The sequence below is a fragment of the Ovis aries genome, chromosome 19 (assembly GCF_016772045.2).
Source record: "Ovis aries strain OAR_USU_Benz2616 breed Rambouillet chromosome 19, ARS-UI_Ramb_v3.0, whole genome shotgun sequence".
Classification (NCBI taxonomy): Eukaryota; Metazoa; Chordata; class Mammalia; order Artiodactyla; family Bovidae; genus Ovis; species Ovis aries.
Window position 1 is genome coordinate 49,026,358 of NC_056072.1, and position 26,982 is coordinate 49,053,339.

Here is a 26,982-nt window from a genome sequence, read left to right on the forward strand (position 1 = left end):
GGCGAGCTCCTGGCTGACCCCGCCCCCGCAGGCCCAGTCCCGCCCAGCAGGGCACGCCCCCGGCCCCGCCCTTGGTTCTGGATAGCCCGCCCCACCTCCTGCAACCTCCCGATTGGGCGAGAAAAGAAGAGGGCGGGCACCGACTGGAAAAGTCGCCGCTGCCCGCTTGGGCGCCCCCTCGCTCTCAGGGTTCAGTCCCGCTAAATCCTGCTGGAGCTGGTCCCCACCTGCTCCACCACCCCCACCCGCGAGTCTCTACTTCTCCCCTTTTCACGCTTCAACTACTTAGGGACGGCCTCCCTGACGGCTTCCACGCTCCCTGTGTTGAGAGGTTTACTGGTTAACAATCTGTGAGAGCCAGGAGGCTGGTCCAGGTACCCTCAGGATCTTGTTCCTGGCAGGGCACGGAGCAGACGGACGGCGTGCCAGGCACGGAGAAGTGAACGGATGAGCGCCTGTGTGATCGCGCCGCTGTGTGGGCAAAGCTGTGTGTCAGTGGGTGACTGTGTATGACCACGTGAGTGTGAGATGGATGTGACAGATGGCACGCTGAGAGGATGTAATCGTGACGCTGTAGACAGAAGGAGAGATAGGAGACTGCACAGAAGCATACGTGTGGCACGTTCTTTGCTGATCCTGGGCCAGGTTCCTTGGCTCCTCTGCAGCCACCGGAGAAGGACGATAAGAGGCACAGGTGTCCCACTGGCCACCCACAGGCTGCACACAGTTATAGCTGCCCATTTGTGTGCCCGGCTGTCCTCTGTACTCTCAGCCAGTTCTACCCTCTGTTCCAGAGGGTGACTCAGCTTGGGGAGGGGCGGGGTTGAAGACTTCAACCTCTGGGCACAGGGGAGGCAGGCTAGGAAGGTAGGGTAAGGTCCATCCAACCCTTCTGGGGTTTAAGTTCAGCTGCTGACCCACATATTCCCAGACAGAAGCAGGCTTGCTGGTTCACCAGCAATGCTATTGTTGGCATGTTGATTATTTTGAATTAAAGTCACTTAAGAAATGTCCGATGCAGGAGGGACATTCTGACCCTCCTCTCTGTCTCCCTGAAAGCAGGAAAGAAATCTCTGTGAAAGGCACACTCGTTGAATCTGGAGATAGGACACCCTTATCTCCAGGGATAGGGAATGCAGGCGGAGAAGCCTCTATAAACCAGCTTTGTTACTTCTTTTAATTTACTACCCCCAAGCCCAAACTCTGTTTGTTAATAGATTCTTTACTAATTGAGCGTCCAAAATATGTTTTTGTCCTGTCAAGTCCTCACAAATTTATTCTTTGTCTAAAAAGTATAAAAGCTGCCTGCTTTGGTCACTTCTTAGGTCTCATTTCTATGAGACCTCCTTGCACACAACTAAAATTTCTTTTTCTCCTGTTAATCTGTTTTGTGTCAGTTTTATTGTTAGTCCAGCCAAGAACTCAAGATGGGGAGAGGGGGAAATTTCCCCCTCCCCAATACTATGTTACAAGATAAACCACATTTGCCATCCCCTCCTCTACACATCCTGCCCCTTTTGGCCATGGAACCTACATCCTGATTCACTCATCTCAGCCACCAGACCCTGGATTTCCCATCAATCCCAGTGATCATTTAGCAGGAGTAATGACCCCTCTCAATGACAGTCCCACCTGCCGGCCCTGTGTGGCCAAGTGCTCTGCTTACCCAGACTCATTCAATCCTAAAACCAAGTGCTCTGCTTACCCAGACTCATTCAATCCTAAAACCACTTTCTGAACTAGGTGTTACATCATGCCCATTTTACTGATGAGGAAACTGAGTCACAGATTAGCCACTCAGCGGCCATCTAGTAAGTAGCCTATGTCCTCAGCCTTCTCAGGCTGCTGGAGCACTCCTTCCAGCTCTCAGTCCCGAGCAGTCCCACACTTGGCTCCAACTCTCACCTCACCTGCAGCAATGCCAGCAAACAGGACCTGTCACTCCCCAGGTATGACAAAAATGCTTTTTTTTTTTATTGTGCCTCTGAGATAAAATGAAAGGTCCCAACTGGGTCTAGCCCTCTGGCCTCTGCCCTGTAAGCACAGGGGCTGCTGCCCTGGTACGGACTTGTCCAGACTCTCCAAGTTCCAGCCAGGCCTGGGGCCTGGACAGTGGGTGAGCTCACAGTAGATGGTCAAGGAAAGCAAGAAGTTCGAGGTGGAAGTCTTGTGGCTTGTGGAGGTAGCAGGCGTGGCCTGCATTGCGCAACTTCACCGTGGAATGGTTGGGCAGATGGCGGAGCTGCCGCAGTGACTCCCGAGCCAGGGTGCGGTCCAGCTCCCCGTACAGGATGAGAGTCGGGGTCTGCAGGGTAAGGCAAGGGGCCATGATCCTGGGGCCTGAGGGGGACTGACCCTCAAGCCACCTCCTTAGGATATCTTCCCGATACACCCCATCTCTTCCATCCAGATCAAGGATGGGGCCATGTGTCTTCCAAGTACAACCTATGTCTTTTCCCCCCATGACCCAAGCCAGGGACAGGAAGCCAGGACTTTCAGAGACCCTCCTCCCAATACCTTCACAGCCTGGAATTGTTCCTGGGTGTAGTTCTGGGTGGAGGCAGGTGCAATGGGCACAAATCCACGCAGCTGGTGGTGGCCTCGCATCAGGAAAGGCAGGGCATAGCGGCCACTCAGTGAAGGGCTCACCAACACGGCATTCTGCACGTGTAGGTCCTGCAGCACTCGCTCCAACAGCTCTGCCCGCCCTGCCTCTGTGCTTGCCTCCTTTGAAGGTGCCGAGTTCCCAAAACCTGGGAACAGCAGAAGGCACCAGCTGAGGGAGGCTGGGAAGGTGGTCAGGACTTCCTGCTCACCATAGTGGTCAAAGAGACGGGGACCAGTGGGACATAACATCTGCTACCCCCAAATCCCCAGAAGTTATGTTTTTGTAAGGTGATAGGGCTGTTAAGAAAACCATCTTTCATTCATTATATTGGCAAAACTAAAGATTGATAGGGACCTCCCTGGTGGTCCAGTGGCTAAGACTTTATGCTCCCAATGTAAGGGGCCTGGGTTCAATCCCTGGTCAGAGAACTAGATCCTGTGCCGCAACTAAGACCCAGCACAGTCAAATTAAAAAAAAAAAAAAATGATAATACAGTATTAGGGAAGATGAGAGAAAACAGATACTTTCATGCATGACTGATTGGAGAGTAAATCCATATAGCATTTTTGGAGAGTAAGATAATATTTGTCAAGAAATTTTAAATGTGTGTCTTCTGACAAATCAATTGTCCCTGATGGCTACCCTAAAGAAATTATTGCCCATATGCTCAAAGAAGCATGTTCAGGGGCCTCCCTGGTGATCCAGTGCTTAACACTCTGTGTTTCCAATGCAGGGGGCATAGATTCCATCCCTGGTTAGGGACCTAAGATCCCACATGCTGTGTGGCGTGGTGAAAAAATAAAATAAGCAATGACAAAAAAAAAAAAAGAAAAGTAACAGGCATGCCCAAAGATGCTTCAGCTTCCTTACTTGAGCATTTTGACTGACACTGAAAACTCTAAACCAGCCTACGCAGCCACTGGTAGAGGAGTGGCTAAGTGAAATCTGTTCATCCCTCCAACAACACACATTAGGATAAGGGAGGGTTACAGTGCCTGGCATGACCCATGAGACACGGCAGAGGGGAAGAAAACCAGGTTGCGGAGAGATTCGCTAAGCAGGCAGGACACCAGTCATGTTTACAACCCCCACCACAGGACCCTGCATCTCTAGGTCTAAAAGCTCCCCGAGGATCTGGCACCCTCAAACTGCTTAGAGAAGTGACAGGGAAAGAGAAGTGGCATGGGTCTCTGAGAGGGGTCACTCTTGGCTGATTTTTTAATGACAAGGATAACAGCAAGAAGTCATTTGTATAGCTGAAAAAGACATAAAGCTACCTAGTTTGTCATAACAAATACAGTGAGATCTCCCCATGTGATCTTTTGTGAGGCAGGTCATGTTTCTAAGTGCTCTGTGACATACAATCCACACTGTAGCTTTCAAGGTAGAAAATAAAAACAGCTTTTCGTGTTGCCCCTTTGTGTTGTGACTTGCCACTGCCTTTCTAGACCCTGGGGTGCAGATGCTGCCCAGCTACACCTTAGGGCTTTCCTACCGCTCCAGTTCTACCCTCTGACATTCTGTCCCTTGGTCCCTGCTGCATGTTACCTCCCTGGACCCAGGGGCGGGGGCTCACCTGGAAGGTCAAGGGCCACGGCCCGGTAGCCTCTCTGCGCCAGCAGCTGCAGTGTGCCCAGCTGCTCCCACGTCCGAGAGCTAAAGGCCTTTCCATGGAGGAGCACCACATCCACCCTGTGGGCACACCGGGGAGTGTGTGTGTCCTGGGAGTTGTTTCTTCCAAGTCTTCTCCCACCGCCCTCCCAGGCCCTGAGCACTTTGAGTTGAGTCCCACACGGGGACTCTCCTTGGGCCTAGTCCTTCCACTACACCCTAGGGTAAGCACCTACCTGTGGGCCCGGTGGAATGGGAGCACCTCACGGTAAAAAATGGGGGAGCTGCCAGGGGTGAGACCAGCCAGGATCGTGACATTGGAGTCTCCCCAGAGCCAGGAGGTCTGCTCAGGGGGTCCTGGCAGCCCCACATATAGCAGCAGCATGAACAGCAGGCCCAGGCCCAGGCCCAGCAGGGCAACCTGGGACCGGCTCATGGAGGTCTGTACCACAGTCTGGAGGAGAAGAGGAGATGGAGAAGAGGGTAGAGCTGAGTCCCCATAAAACCCCCTCAAATCCCACCCAGGAGTTTCCAGCAGAGGCAAAGCTCAGCCCTTGCCCTTTCCTCTGCTCTGGGCAAGTGTCTGCGGGTTCACACCCAAGTATTCCACATGCCAGGGTAAGGGCTCAGATACCCCATAAGTGTGAGGAGCATCTGAGATGTCCCCCTGGCATCAGTGGCCACCACCATCCTTGTGCCAGCTAAAACCACTTCCACTCATCAAGGACTTATGACAGCCAAGCCCTGTGCTAGGCTCTTCACATGTAATGACTCATGAATCCACACAAGAATGCTAGGGAACAGGTATGATTATAGGTTTCTTAATAAATGAGCAAACTGAAGCTCAGAGAGGTAGATTCTCTTGCCCGATGTGCAGAGTAGCAAGTAGCAGAACTGATGCTTGAGCCCAGGGCCGGCCTCCCACTGCCAGGCCACACTAACTTTGCCAGGAAGGAAACTGGCGCTGGGAGGTGATGGATGAACTGGTGGTTGGAGGGGTGAGGGTCATCAAAGGTGAAAGAGCAAAGGGCAAAGCAATGTCCCACTAAGGGCATGTTTGCAAACAGTTCTGTTTATCAGACTGTATCCAATAATGCTAAAATCAGAATGTGATGGCAATATTTAATGTTCTACCCCAAATGATATTAAGTGGGAAGAGAACTCGTGGAGAATATCCCTGATGGAGAAAGTGCCTAGGCCTGAGTATGGGGCTAGCAGGAAGCATGGCACACTTACAAATGGAAAGGGCAGCAGGAGGCTGGAGCGACAAATGCCTCCTACCCCCCAGCTTTTACGCCAAGTGACCTGTTTCATGGACTCCTCCAGTCTGAGTCTTTGCCAGCCCAGAAGACAGGTCTCAGGACCCACACCCAGAGCAGTCAGCCCTGACTTTGAGACTCCTCTGCCAATTCCTGGCTGTGTACCTTGTTTGTCAGTAAAATGGAGAAAATGACCTTGCAGCTGCTCTCCCAAGCCTTCTATGAGGTTTCAGTAATACAGGGGGCCTGACCAAGGGCTAGCCTATCATCATTTTTTGGGTCTAGGAATCCTTGTTCCTGGATTCCAGTGAACATGTCTTTATTTGAGTGCCTGCTGGGCACTGGCCCTAGATCGGAGCTGAGAAATCGCCTTGGACCTTACCCACCTCTCCCAGAAGTTTTGGGGATGTTTCCCAAGCCCCCAGCCCCAGTCTCCAGGGTCAGGTGGTGACTGGGCAGTGGCAGCCCCTCTGGAGCAGAACCAGGAGCTGCGTGGAGGCAGAATACACTCCTCTCTTCTTTCTGCCCACCACCAGCCTCGGATGCAAGCATCCAACACATCAACCTAGGTTCCCACCAAGCAGAGTATCCATGCTGAACCTCTCCTGTGGTGGGCCTGGGGCACCTCTCCAGGTAGGAAGGAATGGGACTTCAGCCGTTGCTATGGCAACCCAGGTAGCTGGGGCAATAAACAACAGTATGCTACAGAGATGGAAGAGGGGGAGGGGAGGCACTGTACCCACATGAGGTCCTCGGCATCCGTTTCAACGCACAGCTGTACAGACATGCACACAAACTCTTGTCCCCAAACACTTTTCCTTTGTACAGGCTAGTCCCTGCATGGACACACAGCCTCCTTGCACATGCACGGGCCTGTGTACAATCGATACCTTGAAATACACCCTCAAAATCACACATACATCAGTTATCAGGAAGGCAGACGCTCAGGTACACACACACACACACACACACACACACACAAGCTTTTAAAACCATATGCAGACCCTCATATCTCAAGCACACAGTCATACACACAATCCTAAAACTACACACGTACACAAGAACATGTATTTGGAGGTACAGGCAGGCAGACACCCAAACATAGAGCTTCAGAAATACACATACATACAGGTAGATATACACCCTTAAAGCCACACAGTAGACATACACAGACACAAGCGGGCAGATAGACTGACATACTGCCCCCCAGCGCAGGCACACAGAGAAACGGACACACATCACACACACACATCCCCCAGGCCCACAAGAACACACTGCCAACAACTGAGCGGGTGCACACACGTGACAAAGGGACACAAACAAGCACACTGGCTGCCCTAGCGCGGCCCCTCCGGCAGGACTCTGCCCCAGGCTCCGGGGACAAGGGGCAAGGGGCGGGGCAAGAGTGGCCGCCCCGGGCAACCTGCTGGCCTCACTCGCCGGGGACACTTACCGGGCCAACCGGGATGACTGGACCCGCCACCGCTGGGCGGGCTCTGCTCCGATGCAACCAGCGGTCAAACGGCGCCGCGAGGCTGGCGCTGCTTCCACCACTCTGTGGGCCGCTGCGGTCACTAGGTGGCGGAGAGCCTCAGTGCGCTTGCGCAGTCCGCGCTCTCAGTCCCGCGCCTGGCAGCCAAGTTGCAAGGGACACTGGGGGGAGGCACCCCCAAAGCACAGAGGCCCGGCCCCACTTCCCACCCTCCAGATTTTCCAGGTTGTTTTTCGGCCTGAGAGCTGGGGCCTAAAGAGAAGTCACCCGACTTCTTCCCACCAGCGTGACTCCACCCTTAGTCTCCGGTCTGTATGGCAGGGTTAAGGATAAGGGTTGTCTTTAGGCCGACAAAGGGTTGTCACCCGCAGAGGGTTGTCTTAAGGACCTAACGTCTGGAATGGAAGCTTCACTGTGTAACTGCCAGATATTAGTATTGTTTTGAAGCAGCCCCGGGCCTCTGGTCAGCCACTTCCCTGACCCCTGCAAACACACACACACACACACACACACACACACACACACACACACACAGACACGCAGAGACACGCATGCACTCAGCCAGGGCCCTGGTGGCCTCTAGGCTCCTTCATGTCTCTATAAGTCATCTATCCTGGTTAGTGACATGTGACCAGCTCCGACCTGTCCCTAGCCTGTGTGGCCAGGCCTGGAACAGGGAGGATGGGAGGAACAGGCAGCATTCCCTCATTAGCACTCTGTGAAGCAGGCAGCACCACTCCCACTCTACAGGCAAGGAAATATGCTCAGGGCAGTTGGGAAATCGATCAAGGCCAGACATTGGCAAAACTTCGCACTCTAATCAGTCTGGCTTCCGCTGTGCTCCAGATTGAAAACTCTGGGCTTGGGCAGCTCAGTCAGGGGATGAGAGGGGGCGGGAGATGGGGAGGGAGCAGGAGCGATGAGACCCCAAAGGAACCCTTCTTGTCAAGATAAACCATATGCACCTGGGGCAGGTTGCTCAGGGTCTCTGGGTCCGACCCAGTCTGGGGTACATGGGGTCGAGGGGCATGGGGAAACCGAGACCCTGTGAGAAGATGGGTCTAGCATAGCAGCACCCACCTCCCTGCGACGGATTGCCGCCACAAGCGGGCGCCCTGGAGCACGGCCCAGCCCCCGCCCTCTGGCGGGCCACCTCCCTCCTTCCCCGCACCAGCCCCTTCCCTGCTTCCCCGCCCCGGCCCCAGTCGCCGCCTTCTCGCCTGCCTCCTCGCGCAGCTCCCCAGGTACCTATCCTCCGCCCTCCGACCCTTTCTTCCTTTCTCTAGTTAGACCCCAGCCCCACCCACCGCAAAGTTTCTCCCCTTCTTATCTTGGCTCCCCAGGCCCCCTTACTAGGGTCTGCCCTCCTCGGCTTTTGCGTGCACCTTACCAGACCCTGCGATCCACAGCCGAGGTCCTCGGAGGGGAGAGCGCCAGAGGTGGCGGTGCCGGAGAGCGTGCCTGGCCTCGGCGACAGTGTGTTGGGCCTCAGCGGGCAGCGCGCTGAGCACCTCGCGGGCTTCGTCGGCCGGAACTCCAAAGCTTTTCCCCGCTCAGCGCTCCGGTTTCCGGCTCCGGAAAATAGATTTTTTTTTTTTTTTTTCACTCCAGCCCCGACTCCTTTGGGACTGCGGTGCCAATCCATGACCTATAGCAATTCCTGGAGGAGGAAAAGGCTGATAAGCAGAATAGTCAGCTACTTACTGTTGATACATTTACTATGCTTACTGTGTGCTAGGCACAGGGAGTGTTTTACACGCCTGGCTTCATTTAATCCTATCTACCACCTAGGAGCTAAGTTCTATTGTATTATCCCCAAAGGTAGGAAAGGATAATAACAATGGGAACAATAATTGTAATGGGAGCCCCATGTATTGAGTTCTTTCCAAAGGCAGGCCCACTCAATTATGTTTGGTTTTTTTTTTAGCTCATACATTCTTGAGCTGGACGTTCACGTCCCATAGTTCAGATGAGGAGACTAAGGCACTTAGGCAGTGGCAGAGGCAGAAATAACACCTATGTTTTCCCCACCCAAGGCGTGCGCCTAGAGTTCTGGGAGCCTCGTTTGCTGCTACAGGAGAGACCCCTGCCCTCTCTAGGGCAGCCTCCCTGCTCCACGTGGGCAGGGCGTTCTGTGGCACCAGCACAGCAGCAGGTATGGCGGGCGTGGAGCAGCGCGAGGGCGCCATCCAGGTGCAGGGCCAGAGCCTCTTCTTCCGAGAGGCTCTCCCCGGTGGTGGGCAGGCCGCCCGCTTCTCCGTGCTGCTGCTGCATGGCATACGCTTCTCCTCCGAAACCTGGCAGAACCTGGGCACGCTGCACAGGCTGGCCCAGGCTGGCTATCGGGCTGTGGCCATTGACCTGCCAGGTAACTCGGGGGGCGGGGGCAGGCTTCTGGACAGGGGTTGTAGGGGCCTCACTGGGCACCCGGGGCTGGGGGACTGGGGGGATGTAGCCAGGCTGATCCCGGAGCTAGACAGGTCAGAGCGCACACTACAGGGCCTTCAAGCTTCTCTAGTCCATCCAGATGTGGTCTGGACACTACTCAGCTGCATCTGTGTTGCCTGGTGCAGTGTCTCAGTGTCTCTGAGCCTGTTTCCTTATCTGTAATGAGGGATAACCACACCCATTCTGGAGGATGGTTTTAATGGGAAAGGACTGAGATGCTCCATGTGAGTATGTGACCAGTACGTAACACAGAATAATTAGCAATCAGCAGATGGCAAGTAAAATGTTTTGAAAGAGCTGTAACCACCAGCCCTGTTGGAAGCCCTAAGAAGTGTCCACTGGCACCTTTGGGGGTGGCTAAGCCCATGGTCATGATCCCACCTACAAAGCCCTAAGTTAGGTCCCGAGGGAGGGAAGGGCAGCGCTAGACTGCCAGTCATAACCTCAACTGGCAGGCTCCAGCCCACGGTGCCAAGTGTGAAAGGGGCAGCATGGCCGACCTCCTTCCATCTCTGGTCATGGCTGGTATGGTTTCAGTGCCCAAGGGCGGGCCTCCAGGACGGGACAGGATTGGTTCTGACAGTGGGTTGGGCCGAACTTCCAAGCCAAGGCCATGAACTAATCCTTCTGCAGAAGGTAGGGACTGACTAACCACAGGGGAGATATGTGTGCAGAGACCACCCCTTGTCCCCTGTCCTGGAGGGCATTTACCCTGCCAGCCCTGGGACAGGTGCCTCTGAAGCAGTTAACTCACTTAATTTTCACAACAATCTCAAACAGCAGATACTTTTGTTACCTCCCAGGTGGGGAAACTGAACAGCGGAGAGAGGGCTAAGGGCACTTTCCCAGGGTTACATAGTAAGTGGATCACCGGGACTTGGATCCAGCCATGTGGGGCTTCAGAGCCTGATTCTTTGAGGACACTGTTCTGGTGGAGGTGGGCACAAACATGGAGGGAAATGCCTTATGCTTGCCACAGGTACAACAGACCTAGGTTTCTGTAGGAATAACTGCATGCATGTTGCAGGAACCTGACACAGAGCTTGACCCAGGAGGGCTTTCTGGAGGAAGGGACCATCTCTCTGCTGTCTTCTTACACACGTTTGTCTCTCCCACACCTGAATCCCTGCAGGTCTGGGACGCTCCAAGGAAGCCAAAGCACCTGCCCCTATTGGGGAGCTGGTCCCCAGCAGCTTCCTGGCAGCTGTGGTGGATGCTTTGGATCTGGGCCCCCCGGTCGTGATCAGCCCATCGTTGAGTGGCATGTACTCCCTGCCCTTCCTCACGGCCCCAGGCTCCCAGCTCCGGGGCTATGTGCCAGTGGCCCCCATCTGCACTGACAAAATCAATGCTGCCGACTATGCCAGAGTGAAGGTACCCCTGTGTGGGAGGCTGAGATGCCCCTGCCAGGAGCAAGGATGAGTCCATCTTGGGGGGGACTGGGTAACCAAAGGGGTAGTTTCTGAGATGAGATGAACCACCAATCTCTACCCTTGGGGTAAGCTGACAGTAGATTACTATGCCAAGCCCTGTGCTGTGTACTGGGGCAGACACAAATTTATGCCTTTCCATACAACCCCTTCACTGGGCCAGCTTGTCTCCCATCATTTGCAGTGACCCCAGGGAGAGACCAAAGTGATGGGGAGGGCTGGAGTTGATCTCCAGGAGGCTGGGTCTGGAATGGTAGGTCCCTGTTGACTCTGCCTCCTTTTTCTTTCTCTAGGCATCAGTTCTTATCGTTTATGGAGACCAAGACCCCATGGGTCAAACCAGCTTTGAGCACCTGAAGCAGCTGCCCAACCACCGGGTGTTGGTCATGGAGGGGGCGGGGCACCCCTGCTACCTTGACAAACCCGAGGAGTGGCACACAGGGCTGCTAGATTTCCTGCGCGGGCTAGCATGAGGAGCAGCCCTGCTGATGGGGATGGGCCGCTTGCCTGCCCTGGTCTCGCTCTTGCTCATTCCCTCTCCTCTTTGTGGGTTCCTTCTCATCCTGTACATTGCCACAGGTATGTTTATCTGGGTTCTTTTCTTTTAGGGTCTGTCGTTTCCTCCTCTTTCTCTTGCAGGGACAGGCTGAAGAGGTGAAATCAAGAGGAAAAAATTTTCAGGAATCAAGGGACATAATCTGGTGGAGGGTGATCCATGAGATGAACTTCTCCTATAAGTTTTCCTGCTCAGCTTTCATGGCTTCTGCTCTGCCCAGCCTCTCCCCACCTACCACCTCCTCCTTTGGCTGCTCTGCTGGGTAGCACAGCCCCTAACTCCACCTCTTAGGCCACAAACATATACATACCCACATGCATGCTTACACATTAGAGTCATGTATGTTCCCAAATATGACCCTTCACTGGGCCATACACACAGCTCTGAGCTGACACTCACGGCAGCGTTGCACTGCACGCACAGACACACACTACTCTGCCACCACACAAGTACTTACACAGGCACATTCTACCCTCCCCACCCAGGCAGCACCCCGTGTCTGGGAAGGCAGGGATGCCATGAGACCAGGCCTTGCAGGAGACCCTCTACCAGGGTTAGGGTATGGCTAGCTCTGAACCTCACTAACCCACAGGTTGCAGCTGGCCCCAGATCACAAATGCTCCCAAAGGAGGGGGCTCACCACTTGACCCTCAGATCAGCTCCCCAGGCCTGGGTCTTCTCGGCCTAGCTAGTTTCCTGCTCTGACGTTTGCTTGGTGGGGAGACCGAGAGTGAAGGTCTGTGAAATAAAGTCATGCAACTAGACCCGCAGGCTCTCTCTGTCTCCAGAGCGCCGCCCCTCCCCCGTCCCTTGGGGACCGCCACTGCGAGCCCCTCCCCCACCCTGGCGGGACCAGATGGTCCCCCTGCCCTTTGTCCACCGGGCCAGATGGAGGGGAAGAGAGATTGGATTCCCCTCCCCACCCCCACACACCCAGGTGCCAAGAGACTCAGCTGTAGGGGAGGTGGAGGTCAGTGGGACCAGGCTGAGCCGATTACAGACAAGGGGAGGTAGATTTGAGTCCCAGGGGGCGCGTCGGCCTGGGGCGCCGTGCGGGGAAAGCGAGAGCTTGGGAACCGCCCAGCTCCCCCCGCCTACTCTTATCCCGTCCCTAGTCGAGTACTCAACTACGCCGCGACCCTGGCCCGAAAAGGAATTCCGGGGGTAGCTTTGGGGGGAGTCACGGGGCGGGCGCCCCGGGTCACACCGCTCTCAGGCCCCTCCTCCAGCTGGTCCGGGAACCTGTCCTGGACGCACGAGGGCCGGGCCTGGCGGAAGCTGGGGGTGCCTGAGGGGTGTGGGGCTTGGTGGTGGGCGAGAGCCCCGCGCGGGGATGGATGGCGCAGAAGCCAGGAGCGCCGGAAACTCGGCCCCGCAATGGGTCGAAACCTGAGCTCCGAGGGATCCGAGCGGGAGCTGGGCAGAGGCCGAGATGGGGGTGCAGGGGACTCGGGACGGAAGGACCAGCTGGCCGAGAGCGAAGGGACTGGGAGCGGGGCGCGGCGCGGGCAGAACCGTGACCCGGACCGCGCTTCAAGCCGGATCCCCCCTCGCTCCCCACTCCCGGGGGCTGGAGGAGCTGCCGGGGGAGGGTCGCGCTAGCCCTCCCGGAAGCGGCCGCCGCTCGGGGCGCACCGCGGCGCGCGGGGCGGGGCGGGCGGCTGCGGCACTGGGGCGGCTGGGGCGGGCCCGCCGCGCTGTAATCGGATCCGGGGAGGGGGCGGGGAGGGGCCGGGCCGGGCGGGCCGGGGGTGGGGGGGGGCGCGGAGCCGGGCTCCGGGCCGGCCGGGCTCCGCGCCTGTCAAACCCCTCATTGTTCGCAGCTGATGTCACTCGCAGTTGTGAGCGGCCGCCTCTCCCGGGGACAATGTGGGACTGAGCGGCCCAGCCGCCGCGCCGCCGCCGCCGCCGCCGCAGGACAGCCCCAGCGAGGTAGGGCGCGGGCCGGGCGGGGCACCACCGGTCGCGAAGTTTGGGGGTTCGGCCGGGGGGTGGGGAGCCCGCGCCAGAGTCCACAGGCCAGGGTCCCGGGTTTGGGAGACCGGGAGACTGCGAGGAACACGTTCCCTGTCCCACACGGGCCCAGGCCTGCACAGGTGGGGGGCGCTGGTCGGCCAGAGGAGCCCCCAGCTACCAGGGAGGGGCTTTCTGGACCCGACACCCCAGATTTGAGGCCCTCATCCCACCTGCTGTTTCTGTCCTTTGGACCTGTTCTTCTCTAGACCTCCTGCCCTGGCTTCTGGTTCTGCTCCACCTCTGTCCCCATCAGCCACTCCCCTGCAGTTCCTGGCTCAGCACACACCCCTTCCCATTCTCTGCAGTCCCTGGGGGCGCCAGACACAGACCTCCAGGCCAGGGGTGTGTGGAGATGTCAGTTTGGTGGCTCAGAATGGTCCCTGGTGCCCTGTGGCTCTTGAGCCCCTCAGCTCTGACCTAGCTTCTTAGCTGGAGTCTTAGGAGGTGCGGGGGCTCTGGCTACTCACTTGAGCCTGGCCCTGGAGCCTGCCTGGCCAGGAGAGGGAGGTGCCCGCCTCCTCACTCCCCTATCCTAGGCCCGCCATCTTGGGACCTGTGGCACCCAGTGCCCCGCCCGGCTCCAGCGCCCTGGGGAGTGGTCTTCAAAGGGATGCACTTAGGACCAGGTGCATTCCCTCCTCCCAGAATTGGGCTCTTAGTCCCCCACCAAGCCCAGGATGATCACCTTCACGTGGGTCCAACAAAGCATGTGTCGCCAGGGGCTCTTCTTCTCCCACAAAGAGTTTTTAGACCCCACGGACTCCCCAGGACCTTAAACATCAACTCCAGTCTTCACTCTTCCCTGGGATTACCCCCGTGGCTTCAGAGCCAGCACCTGGGACCCTATTGTTTTCCCATCAGACAGTCCCCTAGCCCCTTTGGGCCTTGGAACCCCCTCAAACTCCAAGGCGCCCCCATCCCTGCCCCCACCCCCTAGCCTTCATCAGCATGCAGGCTCAGGCTGCCCAAACACAAGGGGATTGTTCTTCTTGCATGCTCAGGGTGGGGGGCTGGGAGCAGGCGGCCCACACACCCTGGCAGGCCCAGGCCACAGGGAGGCTGGCTTTGCCCCGCCCTGTGTCCCCAGACAGGCTCTGTCCACCCTCCCTACTCCCATCAGCGCCCCCCCCACACACACACCCCCAGCCTCCATCACCGTTGCCTGGTGGCACTGACCTCTTGAGGAAAGAGCTCTGAGCCGCACAGGTGGACCCCAGGGTTCCGCCAGCTCTGCCAGTTGCCTCATTCTCATGTAGCTTTGCAGACAAGCCCCTTTTTCTCAGGGCCTCAGGTTCCTGTCTGGCAAGGCCCTTTCAGCTAAGACAGGTTGAGCCCGACTTTGTGAAACCTATCCCACACCGCAGCTCTTCCTTCAGCCTCCCTTCTCCACGGGGAAACTCACTCAGGGCCCCCCAGAAGTCTCAAAGCAAAGCGCAAATCCCCCACCCCCCAGTGATATGCCTGGGGACCACCTAGACTCAAAGACAGTAGGAGCAAGGGCTGGGGTGCTGAGGAATGGGAACTAGGAGTCCTGCCCAGGCAGATCCTGATTCTCCCATGCGGCTGGTCCCCTGCACCCTGAGTCTTCTCACCCTGCTCTCACAGTTTTCTCTGGGATCCTTAGCCTCATCGCTGGTCTCGAATGCCTCCGAGCCCTGAGTCCTTTCTTCTCCCTTCATACTGAGCCTGGTCCTGGCTCCTGGAACTCTGCAGAGTGGAAAGGCAGACTCAGAATTGCCCAAATGGGGCTCTTAGTGACAGGCATCTTTGAGGAGCAAAGAGGCCTGAGTGATTGGAAGCTTTGGGGAGGGCTTCATAGAGGAGGTGGCATTTGAGAAGGATTTGGACAGAGAGTGGGGAGGATGGGCAGTTGAAGCTGGGATCAGCCTGGGCAAAGGCCCAGAGGCCTGGAGGTGCTAGGCATGTTTTGTAGTCTGGTGTGTGTGGGGGATGGGGTAGAGATGAGACAAGAGAAGTTGGCAGAAGCCGGATCGTGAAGGGCCTTGACGGGCTGTCTGGAGATCAGGCTTTATTCCTTGGAGACTGGGGAACCAAGGATGGTTGTTGGGCAGCAGAGTGACCCAGTCTTCAGCGTGGAGAGTAGAAGCTAGAGAGACCTTTCTCAACTGGGGTGAGACAGTGAGGGGATGGGTACCAGTGGGGCTGTACCATGAAGCTGTGCCCGTTCTCCTGGAGTCCAATCTGGCCCTGGGCCTGCCTTGCTTCCCTTGGCCCTGAGGACTCTTGGGAGCGGGTAGGGTGGGGTGCATTGCCTAATGGTGCTCTAAGGAAGACTGTAGCATTTCTGGTACCAGCCAGCTTCTCAGAGATTCCTTCTCTGCCTGGTACTGAGTCTACAGGACAGTTCTAGGTCAAGAAACCAGAGGCTGGAGCTCAAGGACCCCAGGCTGCTCCCCTGCAGGCCCCTCCTCCCTGGGACTCTCCCATGAAGTAGGTATGAATGGCCGTCCTGGGAGGCTGTAAGACTGAGAGGATGGGCGTGTGGATCCGAGGATGTTGGGGCAATTCTTGTAGAGGCCTAGCTAATCAGAAAGCCTGAGTGTGCCCAGAGAAAAGGATGGGCAGGGGAGTCAGGGTCCCTCAGTACTGATCCCCTCTAGGCCCAGTGTTGACCCCCCCCACCACCACACCCTGCTTCACCTGATGCCCCAAGCCATTCCCCAGCATCACTGGGTGTGGCCAGCATGGCTGCTTTTGGAGTGGGTATAGAAGAAGGCTGTTAGGTTGGGGGCTGGAAGGGGAAGTTGGGATGTGAAGTGGGGATGAACTTGCAGACTGAACCCTTCTCTCTCTTCCCAGCCCAGGTGGGTCTACAAGCCCCAGTTGGGACAGACACTCTGGCTAACAGAGACAAGGGAATCCCCCAAGGGGCGGGCCAGTCCACTTGAGTTGCTTGGCCCCAGGAGCCCTCCCTTCCCCTGGATTGTTCTTGCTCCAGAACAAAGCCAGGGTGGACACTTGATCCCTGCATGTGAGGGGGGAGCTGGCTAAGCCCCCGGCCCTTTGATTGGGCAGCTGTCATGAGAGAGACAGCTGTGGGGGGAGGGGCAGGAAGGGGCAGCCGCCATGGCTTACACAGCTGTCACCCCCCGCTCCGCCCCCTGCAGCCTGAGTGGCAGGAAGCCAGGGACAGAAGGAGTGGGCACTGGATCTGGGGCGGGGGTCTGGGGAGCAGGAGGGAACGCCCGAGGTCAGAGGCCTGGTCTGAGCTTGGTATGTTCTGCCAGGGAGCCCTGCTGACCAGAGGGGGCTGGGCACCCCCAGAGGTGAGCTGGAGGTCAGTGTGGCATGGTGCGTAGCTGCCATGTGGGTGGCCCAGCAGGGACCTAGGGCCCACCAGGCTGGAGCAGCAAACAATTCCCTAGAGCCCCTGTAAGGGCAGAAGGGGAGCCAGTATGTAGCTGCTTGTTTTCAGAGCTCCTGGGAGAAGAATTAGAGACCTGTATCAAGACCCTTCTTCTCCCCAAAAGACAGGAAAGACCTTGAGGGTCCATCAGAACAGGAAGGACACAGAGAGACCAGCCATTCCCCTGTCCCCCCAGCCCCCACAAACACACACGTAGCACAGATGGGTAAACTGAGGTCCGTCAGGTGCAGGCCTGGCCAAGGTCACTTGAACTTGGGGCAGTGGGGCTCTGCTGTAGACCCAGTATCTTTTTCAGGGCGAGAGCCCTAGTTTTGGCCACATCTCAGCCCTCCTGCCCTGTTTCCCCAGGAGCCTTTACTCACAAGAGGTGATGTGGAGATGTCAGGTCTCCCACTGGTTATCACCCCAAAGGGGTGCGTGAGCCCCAGAAAATTCTAGAGCTTAAGATGTGGCTCTGGACAAGTACAGTCTTTTTCAAACACAGCCCATGTCTACTAACCAGGCAGGGATCTCAGGGACTACTAAAGCCTGCTCCCCACCTTTGAAGAGCTGCCCCTGCAACCTTCCCCCAACCCCAAAGAGGACAGCCAGACAGAGGAGGCAGGCAGGACCCTGCCAGTCTCAGCAGACCCCACCTTTCTTGTGACCTTGGGCAGGTTACAGACCCTCTCTGGGCACCAGGCTCCCCTTCTGTTTGGTGAAGTCTTCCATTCAGATAACCAGTGTGTTCTGAGTAACTTCTCCGGCCTGCTCTGGAACACAAGGAGAAGGTGGCGGTCTTGGCTTCTGCTCTAAGGGGCTCCCAGGCTGGCCAGGGCAACCGAAACGAAGCACGTCATCACGAATGCTTTACTGGGGGAAGTGCTGGCAGCTGTGGGAGTGTTAGCAAGGGCAGCCAGCGTGACGCTGGCCAGGATGCTCAGAGAGCACCGGCCCTGCATCCACTGTTGCCCTCTGAACTCTGGAAAGCCTACCGACAGAACTCGAGCAGAGGAAGGAACAGGTTCTGGGGAGGCAACAGCTACTGGCTGTTTGGGGGGTCAGGGTATCACCCCCTTAGCACGGATGAAGAAACAGAGGTCTCAGCCATGCAGTGGCTTCCTGAGTCAGCCAGGCTGGGAGACCCACCCCTCCTCCTCCGTGCCCAACCTCAGGCTAGTGGTGTGTGAGGCGGAGGGCGGGTTTCTGAAGGGGACACTGGACAGAAGAGCTCTATACTCTTGATGGTGGAGGCAGGATAGGGCAGGAGGCTGGGGAGGAAGGTGCATAGAGGTCTCTGGGGGCACTCGAGCCCCCGCCCCTCCTGGCGGTAGGGATTTTTAGGGTCAGGGCCTGCTCTTGGCTCAGACTGGGCACCAGGTGGTCCCCTCCCTGTCTTCCTGCTCGGGCTCTGGTCCCCCATGAGCTCCCCATCAAGGCTGAGCCTTGGCGGGAGACAGCCGCTGAAGGAGAGGGATTTCCAAGCAGGATTAAGGTCCAGGATTAAGTCGGGGCATGAAAAGGGGTCGGGTGGGGAGGGCTGGCGGCCGGGCTAATCCCAGCAGCTAATCTCTGGCTCCTCCTTCCTCCATCAGTTAACAGCCTTGACGTTCTCCCACCGGCCCCCAGTCCTGTTCTTACCCATCACCCAGTCCCACAGGGGAAGCAGTCCCTCCATTTTACGGGTGAGAACACTGAGACTTAGCGTCCAAGTAATTTGTTTCTGGAGCAAAAAGTGCTCCAGGCTGGGAGCACCGCCAGCTTGGACACTTAACCTCCCCGGGACTTAGGAGAGGGCTCAGAAAGCCACTGTGCACGCTGCTGGTCCCCAGACACCCCACGCCCACCCCCAGTGCTGAGTGAACCCTGCTCACAGCTGTCGCAGAAGCCTCTGCTCTCGACTCCTAGTGGACAGGCACAGCCCACCCTCCCGGAGTCTTGCTACCTCCATTTCCACCCACCTTTCGAGACCGCCCATGGATGCTCCGGCTCCCTCTCCGCCTGCTCCAACCAGGCTCTAGCCAGCAGGGGCTCTGCTTCCTGGACGCGAGTGCCTCTTGTTTGAAGTAACCTTTCAATTTGAACCCAACCTTCAAGGCCCAGTCCACAGGGGTCCCCTCTCCCAGGAGGTCAGGGAGGAGGCTACCTCTCTCTGGATTCCCACAGGCCTCCGAGTTCTTTTTTTTTTTCGATGTACCAGGGAAAGGGAAGAATACTTGTGGAGACACAGGCACCCAACTCATTTTAATTTTTGTGAACTCTGGGGATTGGACTTGGTATCCCCTTTGTACAGTTGGGGAAGCTGAGGCTCAGAAGGGTTATAGATGCTGGCCAGGCTTACACAGCTGGTGAGTCGCACACAGCAAACTGGTCAGTGTGACACTTGAAATTTGTGGTCCACGCTGTCTCCCTGCTCTGGAAGTTTGTGTAGCTTGGCTTTGGGATTCCCATGTAAGGGCAGGGGACCTGAAAGAGAGTGGAGCTCTTCTCTAACCCCTCTCCCACTGCCCCCGCAGAGCCGGCCAGGCCACAGTGTGGACGCATTCCCAGGCGGCCTCAGCCCCAGCCCCGCCTGACAGGATGAGCGGCTCAGATGCGGGGCTGGAGGAGGAGCCAGAGCTCAGCATCACCCTCACACTGCGGATGCTGATGCACGGGAAGGTGAGGCTGTGGGGGCGTGGTGAGGGGGCTTCCCTGTGGCTCAGGAGGGGGCAAAGGGGAAGGTGAAGCAAGAGCTGGCCGGCTTGTGGCAGGGAGTCTGATCTTGGGTATCCTGTCTCCTGTGGAGTCCAACCCACCGCCACCCTCAGTGGGGGAAAGGGCGGTGCCTGGGGTGTGGGCATGCTGCTGACTGCACTCTTGTCTGGTTTGCAGGAGGTGGGCAGCATAATTGGGAAGGTAGGTGCCTCGTTCTATCCTCTCTGTCCCCTTCAACCCGAGACCTCAGCCTAGGAAAGGAAGCAACAACCACTTGGCCTAAGAGCCATTCTCTGTTTCGTGTCCTGCAGAAAGGAGAGACTGTAAAGCGAATCCGGGAACAGGTGAGGATGCAGTTTGGGAGAGGAGCCCAGGGTACCTGGTTTGGAGGGGAAGGGAGATGCCTGCCCCACCCTGTCCCTGAATCCACCGTCTAGGACCACCACTCAGTGCCCCTAGAAGGTGGCCACTTCCAGCCTTGGCTGGGGCCTGGTGAGTGGCGGGCAGGCAGGTTCCTGGCCAGGAAGCAGAGGAGCCCCGCTGCCCGGCGCTCGTCCTATACCCGCAGAGCAGCGCCCGGATCACCATCTCTGAGGGCTCCTGCCCTGAGCGCATCACCACCATCACTGGGTCTACAGCAGCCGTTTTCCACGCGGTCTCCATGATCGCCTTCAAGCTGGATGAGGTCTGTGGCTGGCTGGAGGGAGGCCCAGGGTGGTCCCCTAGGAGGAAGGGGACTCGGACCCACAGAGTGGCTACGGGCGGGATGGAAGGCCAACTGTGATGTGGGTGGGCTCCCCTCCTTTGCCCCCTGGCAGGAAGGTGTCCCAGGGGTGGGGGAGCAGCACAGGCACGCACGGCCAACCGCGTCTTCCTGGCCAGGACCTCTGCGCTGCTCCTGCAAACGGAGGGAATGTCTCCAGGCCTCCAGTGACCCTGCGCCTTGTCATCCCTGCAAGCCAGTGTGGCTCGCTGATTGGGAAGGCGGGCACCAAGATCAAGGAGATCAGAGAGGTGAGGGGAGGGGGTCTCGAGGAGAGAGCTGGGCTTATGGCTTCCTATCCCCTGGGGAGCTAGGAGCCCGGGCACTCTGCTCTGGGTTATGGGAGTAGCCGGAAGTGGCCCTGTTCTTTGCCCACAGACTACAGGTGCCCAGGTGCAGGTGGCAGGGGACCTGCTCCCCAACTCCACAGAGCGCGCCGTCACCGTGTCCGGCGTGCCTGATGCCATCATCCTCTGTGTGCGCCAGATCTGTGCTGTCATCCTGGAGGTGGGCCCGGGAGCAGGGCGAGAGGGCACGGGCTGGGCCCTGGGGCTGCCTTGTCATGCCCCCCAGACCTACACCTGTGGCACCAGGTGGGGGTAGGGCGGGGCTGCGGGGGTGCGTGTGAGACGCTCAAGGACATCGAACTGTATTTATCTGGGGCTTATGGGGAGGGCCCTTGGCGAGGCCGGGGGGCCTGAGAAGGTCCTGACCGAGCCTCCCCATGTGTGCCTTCCAGTCCCCACCCAAAGGAGCCACTATCCCGTACCATCCAAGCCTCTCCTTAGGTACTGTGCTTCTCTCCACCAACCAGGTGAGGGGGAACAGCAGGAGTGGGGCGTGTTACTGGAGAAGCAGGGGGGGAGGAGGAAGGAATGGGGGGTCCAGGGAGAGGTGGGGAGGGGTGACTCTGCCCACACTGCCCTATCACAGTGACCCCCTTTGACCCACTCTGTCCTCACAGGGGTTCTCTGTCCAGGGTCAGTATGGCGCTGTGACTCCAGCTGAGGTGAGTGCCCAAAGCCCACGGCACCCCTTCCAGAACAGAGCCCCCTCTGACTCCTGACCCCTCTTCTTGGCACAGGTCACCAAGCTCCAGCAGCTCTCGGGCCACGCAGTCCCCTTCGCCTCACCCAGCATGGTGCCAGGTGAGCGGTCCCTGCGGAAACAAGCAGGGGCAGATCCCAGGGGGCTGGGTAGCCCCCTCTAGAAAGGATGAGGGGAGGCAGGAAGGACCCAGACTCACGCCCAGTCCCTGTTCTTCCCGCCTGCAGGACTGGATCCTAGCACACAGACCAGCTCACAGGAGTTCTTGGTTCCCAACGACGTGAGCATGGGATTGGGGTGGTTTGAGGGGGAGAATAGGGGAGCCCAGCAGGGTGGGGGGTCTGGGTCTCACCTAGGGTTGAATCCCACCCTCTCCCCAGCTGATCGGCTGCGTGATCGGGCGCCAGGGCAGCAAGATCAGTGAGATCCGGCAGATGTCAGGGGCACATATCAAGATCGGGAACCAAGCCGAGGGCGCTGGTGAGCGGCACGTGACCATCACTGGTTCACCGGTCTCCATCGCCCTGGCCCAGTACCTCATCACTGCCTGGTGAGTGTGGGGTGGGGGTGTCATAGGTCAGGGGGCGTCTCTGCCTGAGAAAGGCAGCGGTTGGGTGGAGAGAGTGGACTTCCTTCTCCCGGGCCTGTCCTCTGCCTCCCTAACCCTGCCGCACTCATCCACGTTGCGCCATCTTCCCCTGCGTCTGTCCCTCGTGCCCTCTGTCCATCCCTGTCTCTCCTCCCTGGCACTTGGGTCTCCCCATTTCTCCCCTTACCCTATGCTGTGTCTGCTTGTCCTTATCTGCTGTGTCCCGTCCCCATCCTTCTGACCTGTCCCATCTTTTCCCCAAACACACCCATCCATGTCATTGTTTTCAATTCCTGTTTTTCATCTAATCTCATCCCTTGTATCTGCCCTCATTGCCCCCTGTCTCGCCGCCCCCACCTTCCCTTCATCTCCCCCCTCTGCCCCTCTTTCCAGTCTAGAAACGGCCAAGTCTACCTCTGGGGGGACACCCGGCTCGGCCCCCACAGACCTGCCTGCCCCTTTCTCGCCACCCCTGACGGCCCTGCCCACCGCTCCCCCAGGCCTGCTGGGCACACCCTATGCCATCTCCCTCTCCAACTTCATCGGCCTCAAGCCCGTACCCTTCTTGGCTCTACCACCTGCCTCCCCAGGGCCACCGCCGGGCTTGGCGGCCTACACTGCCAAGATGGCAGCGGCCAATGGGAGCAAGAAAGCTGAGCGGCAGAAATTCTCCCCCTACTGAGGCTGGCTGAGGCACAGGTGCGGGGGCAGGCAGGACCGCCGGCAGGGGGCTGCCTCTGCTACCTGCCCAAGGACTCCACCCCGGGAGGGGGTCCCAAACGCCGCTAATGCCCAGACGCATGGATGCACCCCCCCCCACCCTGACCCGGTCTGTGGGAGTTCCTGCTCTCGGAGTGGGGGTGGTTTCCGGCCCAGGGTTTTGGGAGCTGTGGCAGCCCCAGGATAGGGGGCTTGACCCCCCTCTAGTTCTGTGCTTGGATGCAGGGAGCATCCTAAGTGCCCCCACTTTGGGAGGGGGTCACTCATGCACTCCCCATCCCTCAGGGCTTCCCTTCTACTGTCCCCCGCGTGGGGATCAGGGGGGAGGCCTGGGGGTGGCTGGGGGCCTTGCTTCTCTCCCCACCTCCCTGCAGATTCCTGCTGCTTCCACTGATACCCTTTTGACTGGAATGGACTGGCTGGGCTTGGCAGAGGGCAGCCTGAAGAGGGGGCACTGCCAGGCAGCTGGGGGAGTGGCATGGGGGCAGGGGCCGAGTTCTCAGCAGCAGATACTCTGTACAGTTTTTTCAATTCCTGTTTTTGAATAAATATTCTCAGAGACCAGGAAGCTGTGAAACATTGTGGGTGTTGGCAAAACCTACAGAATATGGGTGCAGCTGAGGCCCCAGAGGACCCCCATCTATGACTCCATCAGCCCCCCTGGGTCTCAGCCCCTTCCACATGCCAGTTCTGGGGCTTTAGGGCTCTTTGGGGGTCATGTTGTCCAGCCTCCTGTCTCTGGCACCAAAATGATCCAGTTTTTTTCTGGGCATTTGTAGAAGCTGATGGAGGAGCCTCAGTAGTTCTGTCCAGCCTCTTCTTGGTGCATATGTCGCAGAGGTCTTTCCGAATGTCCCTCCACTCGTTCTTCCTGCTGTGGCTGTACCCCAGACCCTGCCCTGCTTGGCCCACTCCCTTTGGCTGTGAGCCCTTAGGGCCCTCTTCTCTGTGATCCTGCCCACCTCCGCTTCTTCCTTGGCCTGGGGACCATCTGTGAGTGTCCAGATCTATCCAGATCACTCAAGCTGGAGGAGCCCTTAGACACAGTCCTGGGTACAGTTGGGAAAACTGAGGCCTGGGGAAGGGTAGGTGTGTGTACAAGGCCATGCAGAGTTGGGCCCGGCACTCAGGATTGCTCCCAGAAGAACTTGGGCCTCACCAGGCTACAGGCCCCCTTCTTCCCATTCCAGGGTCAAAACTCCAGGCAGGGCACCTGGCGCAAGCTGTGCTGGAGGCTGGACGGGCCCTTTCCGATACCACCCTGCTTTCTCCAGTCCCGCTCACCTGGGAGACATCTCTCACGTGGCCTCTGACATGCTCAGGCTTTCCCTTTCTGTCAAATCCCGGCCTTGATCAGGTGCCTCAGAAGGGCCAAGGGCAGGGCCCTCTGGAGGTCTCTGGAGGTGCTGCAGGAGGGCCCGCGGGTGCCAGGCCCGTGAAGCGCAGGCTCGCGGGGACCGCGGCAGCGCTTGGCGGGCAAGGCGGCCCAGCGTCCGGCGTACAGGGCGCTGCAGCAGGCCGTACAGGAAGGGGTGAGCCGCGAAGGCCGAGTAGGCTATCCAGGTGACGGCCGCCTCGGCCGCTGCGGCCTGGGCAGCAGGCGCCAAGCACGCACAGCCGTAAGGCAGCCAGCAGGCTGCGAACTGGCCCACGGCCAGCGCCGGAGCCAGGGCTGCTTTGCCCCAGGGCGGGCGAGGCCGGAGGGGCGGCAAGATGGAGAGGCGACTGTCCAGAGAGTCGGAGCGCGGCCGGGAGCCGCGCGCGGGTCGTGGGGGCCGCAGGGCGGCCCGGCGCGCCACGAGGAAGATGCTGCCGTAGGCGCCGAGCAGCAGGAGGGCGGGCAGCGCGAAGGCCAGCAGCGCCCAGAGCGGCCGGAAGGGCCCGAGGCCCCCCGCCAGGACCGAGCAGCGAGCCGGGGCCGGGGGCGGTGCGGGCGGCGGCCCGAGCAAGGAGAGCGCGCCCAGCAGCCCGGCGGCCGCCCACACGGCCGTGAGCACTAGGCTGGGCGGAGGCCGCGCGCCGGGCCGCAGCGGATGAACTATGAGGCGGTAGCGCGCCAGGCCGAGCGCCGCCACGCCGAGCGTGCAGGCGGGCAGCAGCGCCGCCGAGAGGAAGCGCGCCGCGCGGCAGGGTGCGGGGCCCAGGCGCACGCGGCCCAGCCCCGGCGGCGGAGCGGCCAGCAGGCCCAGCGGCATGATGGAGGCGGCCGCCAGCAGGTCCACGACGCACAGGTGCACGAGGTAGAGAGCGTCGCGCAGTCCCGGCGTGCGCAACACCAGCACCAGCAGCGCGCCGTTGCCCAGCAGTGCCGCCGCCTCCACGAGAGCCGCCAGGATCAATCCCATCGAGGCTGCGACTTCTGGGGCGTTCAGCCCTGTGGCGTTGGCCATTCGAGCGCTTAGGCTTCGCCCTGTGCTGGGAGGCAGAGAGAGAGAGATGGAGCTTTCCCCTCCCCGTCCCCCATTACCCTCATTCCCATCGCCCACCATCCATCCCTCGCTCCTCTGGCCTCTCACCTCACAGGCTGCCCAGGCGCTGGCTCAGATGCCCGGGCTGCCATCCTTCTGGGGGCTTGCCTGGCCCCATGGAAGGGTGCAAGCCGGGGACTGTGGCTCTCTCTTCCACACCAGCAACTCAGCCCCTGCTGGAGATGGTACCGGCTGTCACTCTGATGCTGCCCTTTGGAGACACACAGAGCTGGCAAGGGAGGGGCAGGGCCTGGCACCGGCCCCCTGGGTCCTAGCAGCTGCCAGCTTGAGGCTGGAGGCTGTGCTGTGGAAATGCTGGGGGTGCCTGGGGAAGGAGGCCCGGAGCAGCCTTAGGCTTGAGTGCAGACTGAGGACGTTGGAGTGTAGGCTTTGGAGTCAGCCAGGTCCTATTCTGCTTTTTCCAGGCAGAAAGTCTGCTCTCTTATGCCATCCTCCTCAATGAGGGTAACTGGATCATTCAGCCTTGGTACTGAGGGGAGCCTGAGGTACCAGGGACAGAAGAGCTGGGAGACCCCTAAGTACCCTCTGGTCCTCCGGAGGGCTAGTTCTCTAGGTAAAGTGAGGGGGGAAGCACAGGACTTGGCACATAGTAGGCTGCTTTGCTGGTATTAGCTTGGCACAGAATAGGTGCTTCAAGACACTATGGAATTAATGAGAGGAAGCCTTAGAGGCAACTAAAGGCTTTTTTTGATTGTTTTTGCTGTTAGCAAATGAGTCCGCTTCTGCTAAGAACACCCTGAGTTTTCTTTAGGAAGCTACCTTCCCCAACTCTCAGGACATGTGGTTTGGGTAAGATCCTAACCTTTCATATCATACTCCAGGCACAAAAACCCAGCCCTAGCCATGATATGGCACCCCCCGAACAAGGTATTGGCTCAGGGAAAGACATGTGACTCCAATGGGGATATGTTGCCCAGTCCCATGGCAAAACCCCACCTATACCCTGATAGCTTGCCTTTGTGTCTGAAGCTCCTTCCTCTCCTTGAAGCCTGGTCTGGATGCCCAGGTGCCTCTTCAACATCACTCCCGTACAGAAACTACTGGGCATCTCGAAAGTTCTACACCCCAAAATAGGGCCTGACTCATGGCCCCAACCCCAACTTTCTCCACAGAATCTTCCCCTTCTAAGTAAATGCCGTCTCAGAAGTTTCTATCGACACCTCCCTTTCCCACTCACCCCACATCCAAATGATCAACCTGTCTAAATTCAGCCACGTCTCATCGCCATTATGTTCCCAGGCACTGCCAACCCTCACCTGGACCATTGCAGCGTCTTCCTCACTGATCTCCTGATCTTCGTTCCTGCACCTCATGGTGGTCATTTGTCTGTTTGCCCTTAGATCCACTCCCATATTCCCCAGCACTCCTCTGCCTTCCAAGAAACTGATTTCCCAGGCTCCTCTGTCTGTCAGTTGGTTTTGGGGTAGATTCAGCCAATGGAAGTTACCAGCAGAACTGGAGGGTGGCAGGAGGGAAGAAGCCAGGGTATTTTTCCTCTCATGCTCAGCCTGGATCTGTCTCTGTGGAAGACTTCATCTCCCTCCACAGCCCTGGCTCCCTTCAGGCAGCCCCCTATGGGATTCTGGCACCTGCTGGAGGAGCCCAGTCTTGGGCATTGGAATTCCATTATCCTTCCAACCTAAGAATGGTAGCAACTTCCTGCTGTTGCTAATCCCGGGATTGACTCACCAGCCCCTCTGGTAGTTCAGCTCCTTCTTTGTATCAAATTCTTCTTGTCTGGAATACATAGAGTGATTTGTGTTTTGTTGATTGGATCTTGACTGACAACATAGATCCACTCTCTATGCAGCTGGCCAAAGTGGATCTCTTTAAAGACAAATCGGATCAGGTGGTGATTCTGCACTCATCTCTCCAAGAGCTTCCTATCAT

At 58.3% G+C, this 26,982-nt stretch overlaps 5 protein-coding genes across 17 annotated transcripts; 2 read left to right on the plus strand and 3 right to left on the minus strand.

Annotated features, from left to right (window-relative positions):
• Nucleotides 1-1,950: 1,950 nt before the first annotated feature.
• ABHD14A (abhydrolase domain containing 14A) lies at nucleotides 1,951-15,275 on the minus strand. Of its 2 annotated transcripts, none has more exons than XM_027957573.3 (6): nucleotides 14,597-15,275; nucleotides 8,361-8,630; nucleotides 4,456-4,673; nucleotides 4,185-4,300; nucleotides 2,518-2,753; nucleotides 1,951-2,305 (listed from the first exon to the last, which is right to left on the minus strand). In XM_027957573.3, exons 2-6 carry the CDS (start codon nucleotides 8,613-8,615, stop codon nucleotides 2,123-2,125), a joined length of 1,008 nt encoding a protein of 335 aa, XP_027813374.2. In that variant the 5' UTR covers nucleotides 8,616-8,630; nucleotides 14,597-15,275; the 3' UTR covers nucleotides 1,951-2,122. The 2 variants fall into 2 exon arrangements, with proteins under 2 accessions (XP_027813374.2, XP_004018464.1); XM_004018415.5 differs by lacking the exon at nucleotides 14,597-15,275 and adding an exon at nucleotides 6,932-7,107 and having other exon boundaries at nucleotides 8,361-8,518.
• ABHD14B (abhydrolase domain containing 14B) lies at nucleotides 8,174-12,168 on the plus strand. The gene is made up of 4 exons (XM_004018416.5): nucleotides 8,174-8,214; nucleotides 9,007-9,338; nucleotides 10,551-10,792; nucleotides 11,142-12,168. The coding sequence occupies exons 2-4, from the start codon at nucleotides 9,128-9,130 to the stop codon at nucleotides 11,319-11,321; spliced, it is 633 nt and encodes a 210-aa protein (XP_004018465.1). The 5' UTR covers nucleotides 8,174-8,214; nucleotides 9,007-9,127; the 3' UTR covers nucleotides 11,322-12,168.
• Nucleotides 13,208-23,171, plus strand: PCBP4 (poly(rC) binding protein 4). Of its 11 annotated transcripts, none has more exons than XM_042236133.1 (15): nucleotides 13,208-13,336; nucleotides 15,781-15,875; nucleotides 18,383-18,472; nucleotides 19,304-19,448; nucleotides 19,662-19,685; nucleotides 19,796-19,828; nucleotides 20,053-20,169; nucleotides 20,367-20,498; nucleotides 20,626-20,754; nucleotides 20,987-21,061; nucleotides 21,212-21,256; nucleotides 21,332-21,395; nucleotides 21,522-21,574; nucleotides 21,675-21,844; nucleotides 22,277-23,171. In XM_042236133.1, the coding sequence occupies exons 4-15, from the start codon at nucleotides 19,368-19,370 to the stop codon at nucleotides 22,563-22,565; spliced, it is 1,212 nt and encodes a 403-aa protein (XP_042092067.1). In that variant the 5' UTR covers nucleotides 13,208-13,336; nucleotides 15,781-15,875; nucleotides 18,383-18,472; nucleotides 19,304-19,367; the 3' UTR covers nucleotides 22,566-23,171. The 11 variants fall into 11 exon arrangements, with proteins under 11 accessions (XP_042092067.1, XP_042092069.1, XP_027813367.1 ...); XM_042236135.1 differs by having other exon boundaries at nucleotides 15,781-15,871; XM_027957566.2 differs by having other exon boundaries at nucleotides 15,786-15,875.
• LOC132658215 (uncharacterized) lies at nucleotides 14,322-19,331 on the minus strand. The gene is made up of 5 exons (XM_060402897.1): nucleotides 19,129-19,331; nucleotides 18,749-18,858; nucleotides 17,474-17,555; nucleotides 15,013-15,127; nucleotides 14,322-14,715 (listed from the first exon to the last, which is right to left on the minus strand). The coding sequence occupies exons 1-5, from the start codon at nucleotides 19,329-19,331 to the stop codon at nucleotides 14,377-14,379; spliced, it is 849 nt and encodes a 282-aa protein (XP_060258880.1). The 3' UTR covers nucleotides 14,322-14,376.
• On the minus strand, nucleotides 23,171-25,249 carry GPR62 (G protein-coupled receptor 62). 2 transcript variants are annotated; one of them, XM_042236142.2, is made up of 2 exons: nucleotides 25,120-25,249; nucleotides 23,171-25,018 (listed from the first exon to the last, which is right to left on the minus strand). In XM_042236142.2, exons 1-2 carry the CDS (start codon nucleotides 25,161-25,163, stop codon nucleotides 23,902-23,904), a joined length of 1,161 nt encoding a protein of 386 aa, XP_042092076.1. In that variant the 5' UTR covers nucleotides 25,164-25,249; the 3' UTR covers nucleotides 23,171-23,901. The 2 variants fall into 2 exon arrangements, with proteins under 2 accessions (XP_042092076.1, XP_042092078.1); XM_042236144.2 differs by having other exon boundaries at nucleotides 23,171-25,013; nucleotides 25,120-25,246.
• Between the last annotated feature and the right edge of the window lie 1,733 nt (nucleotides 25,250-26,982).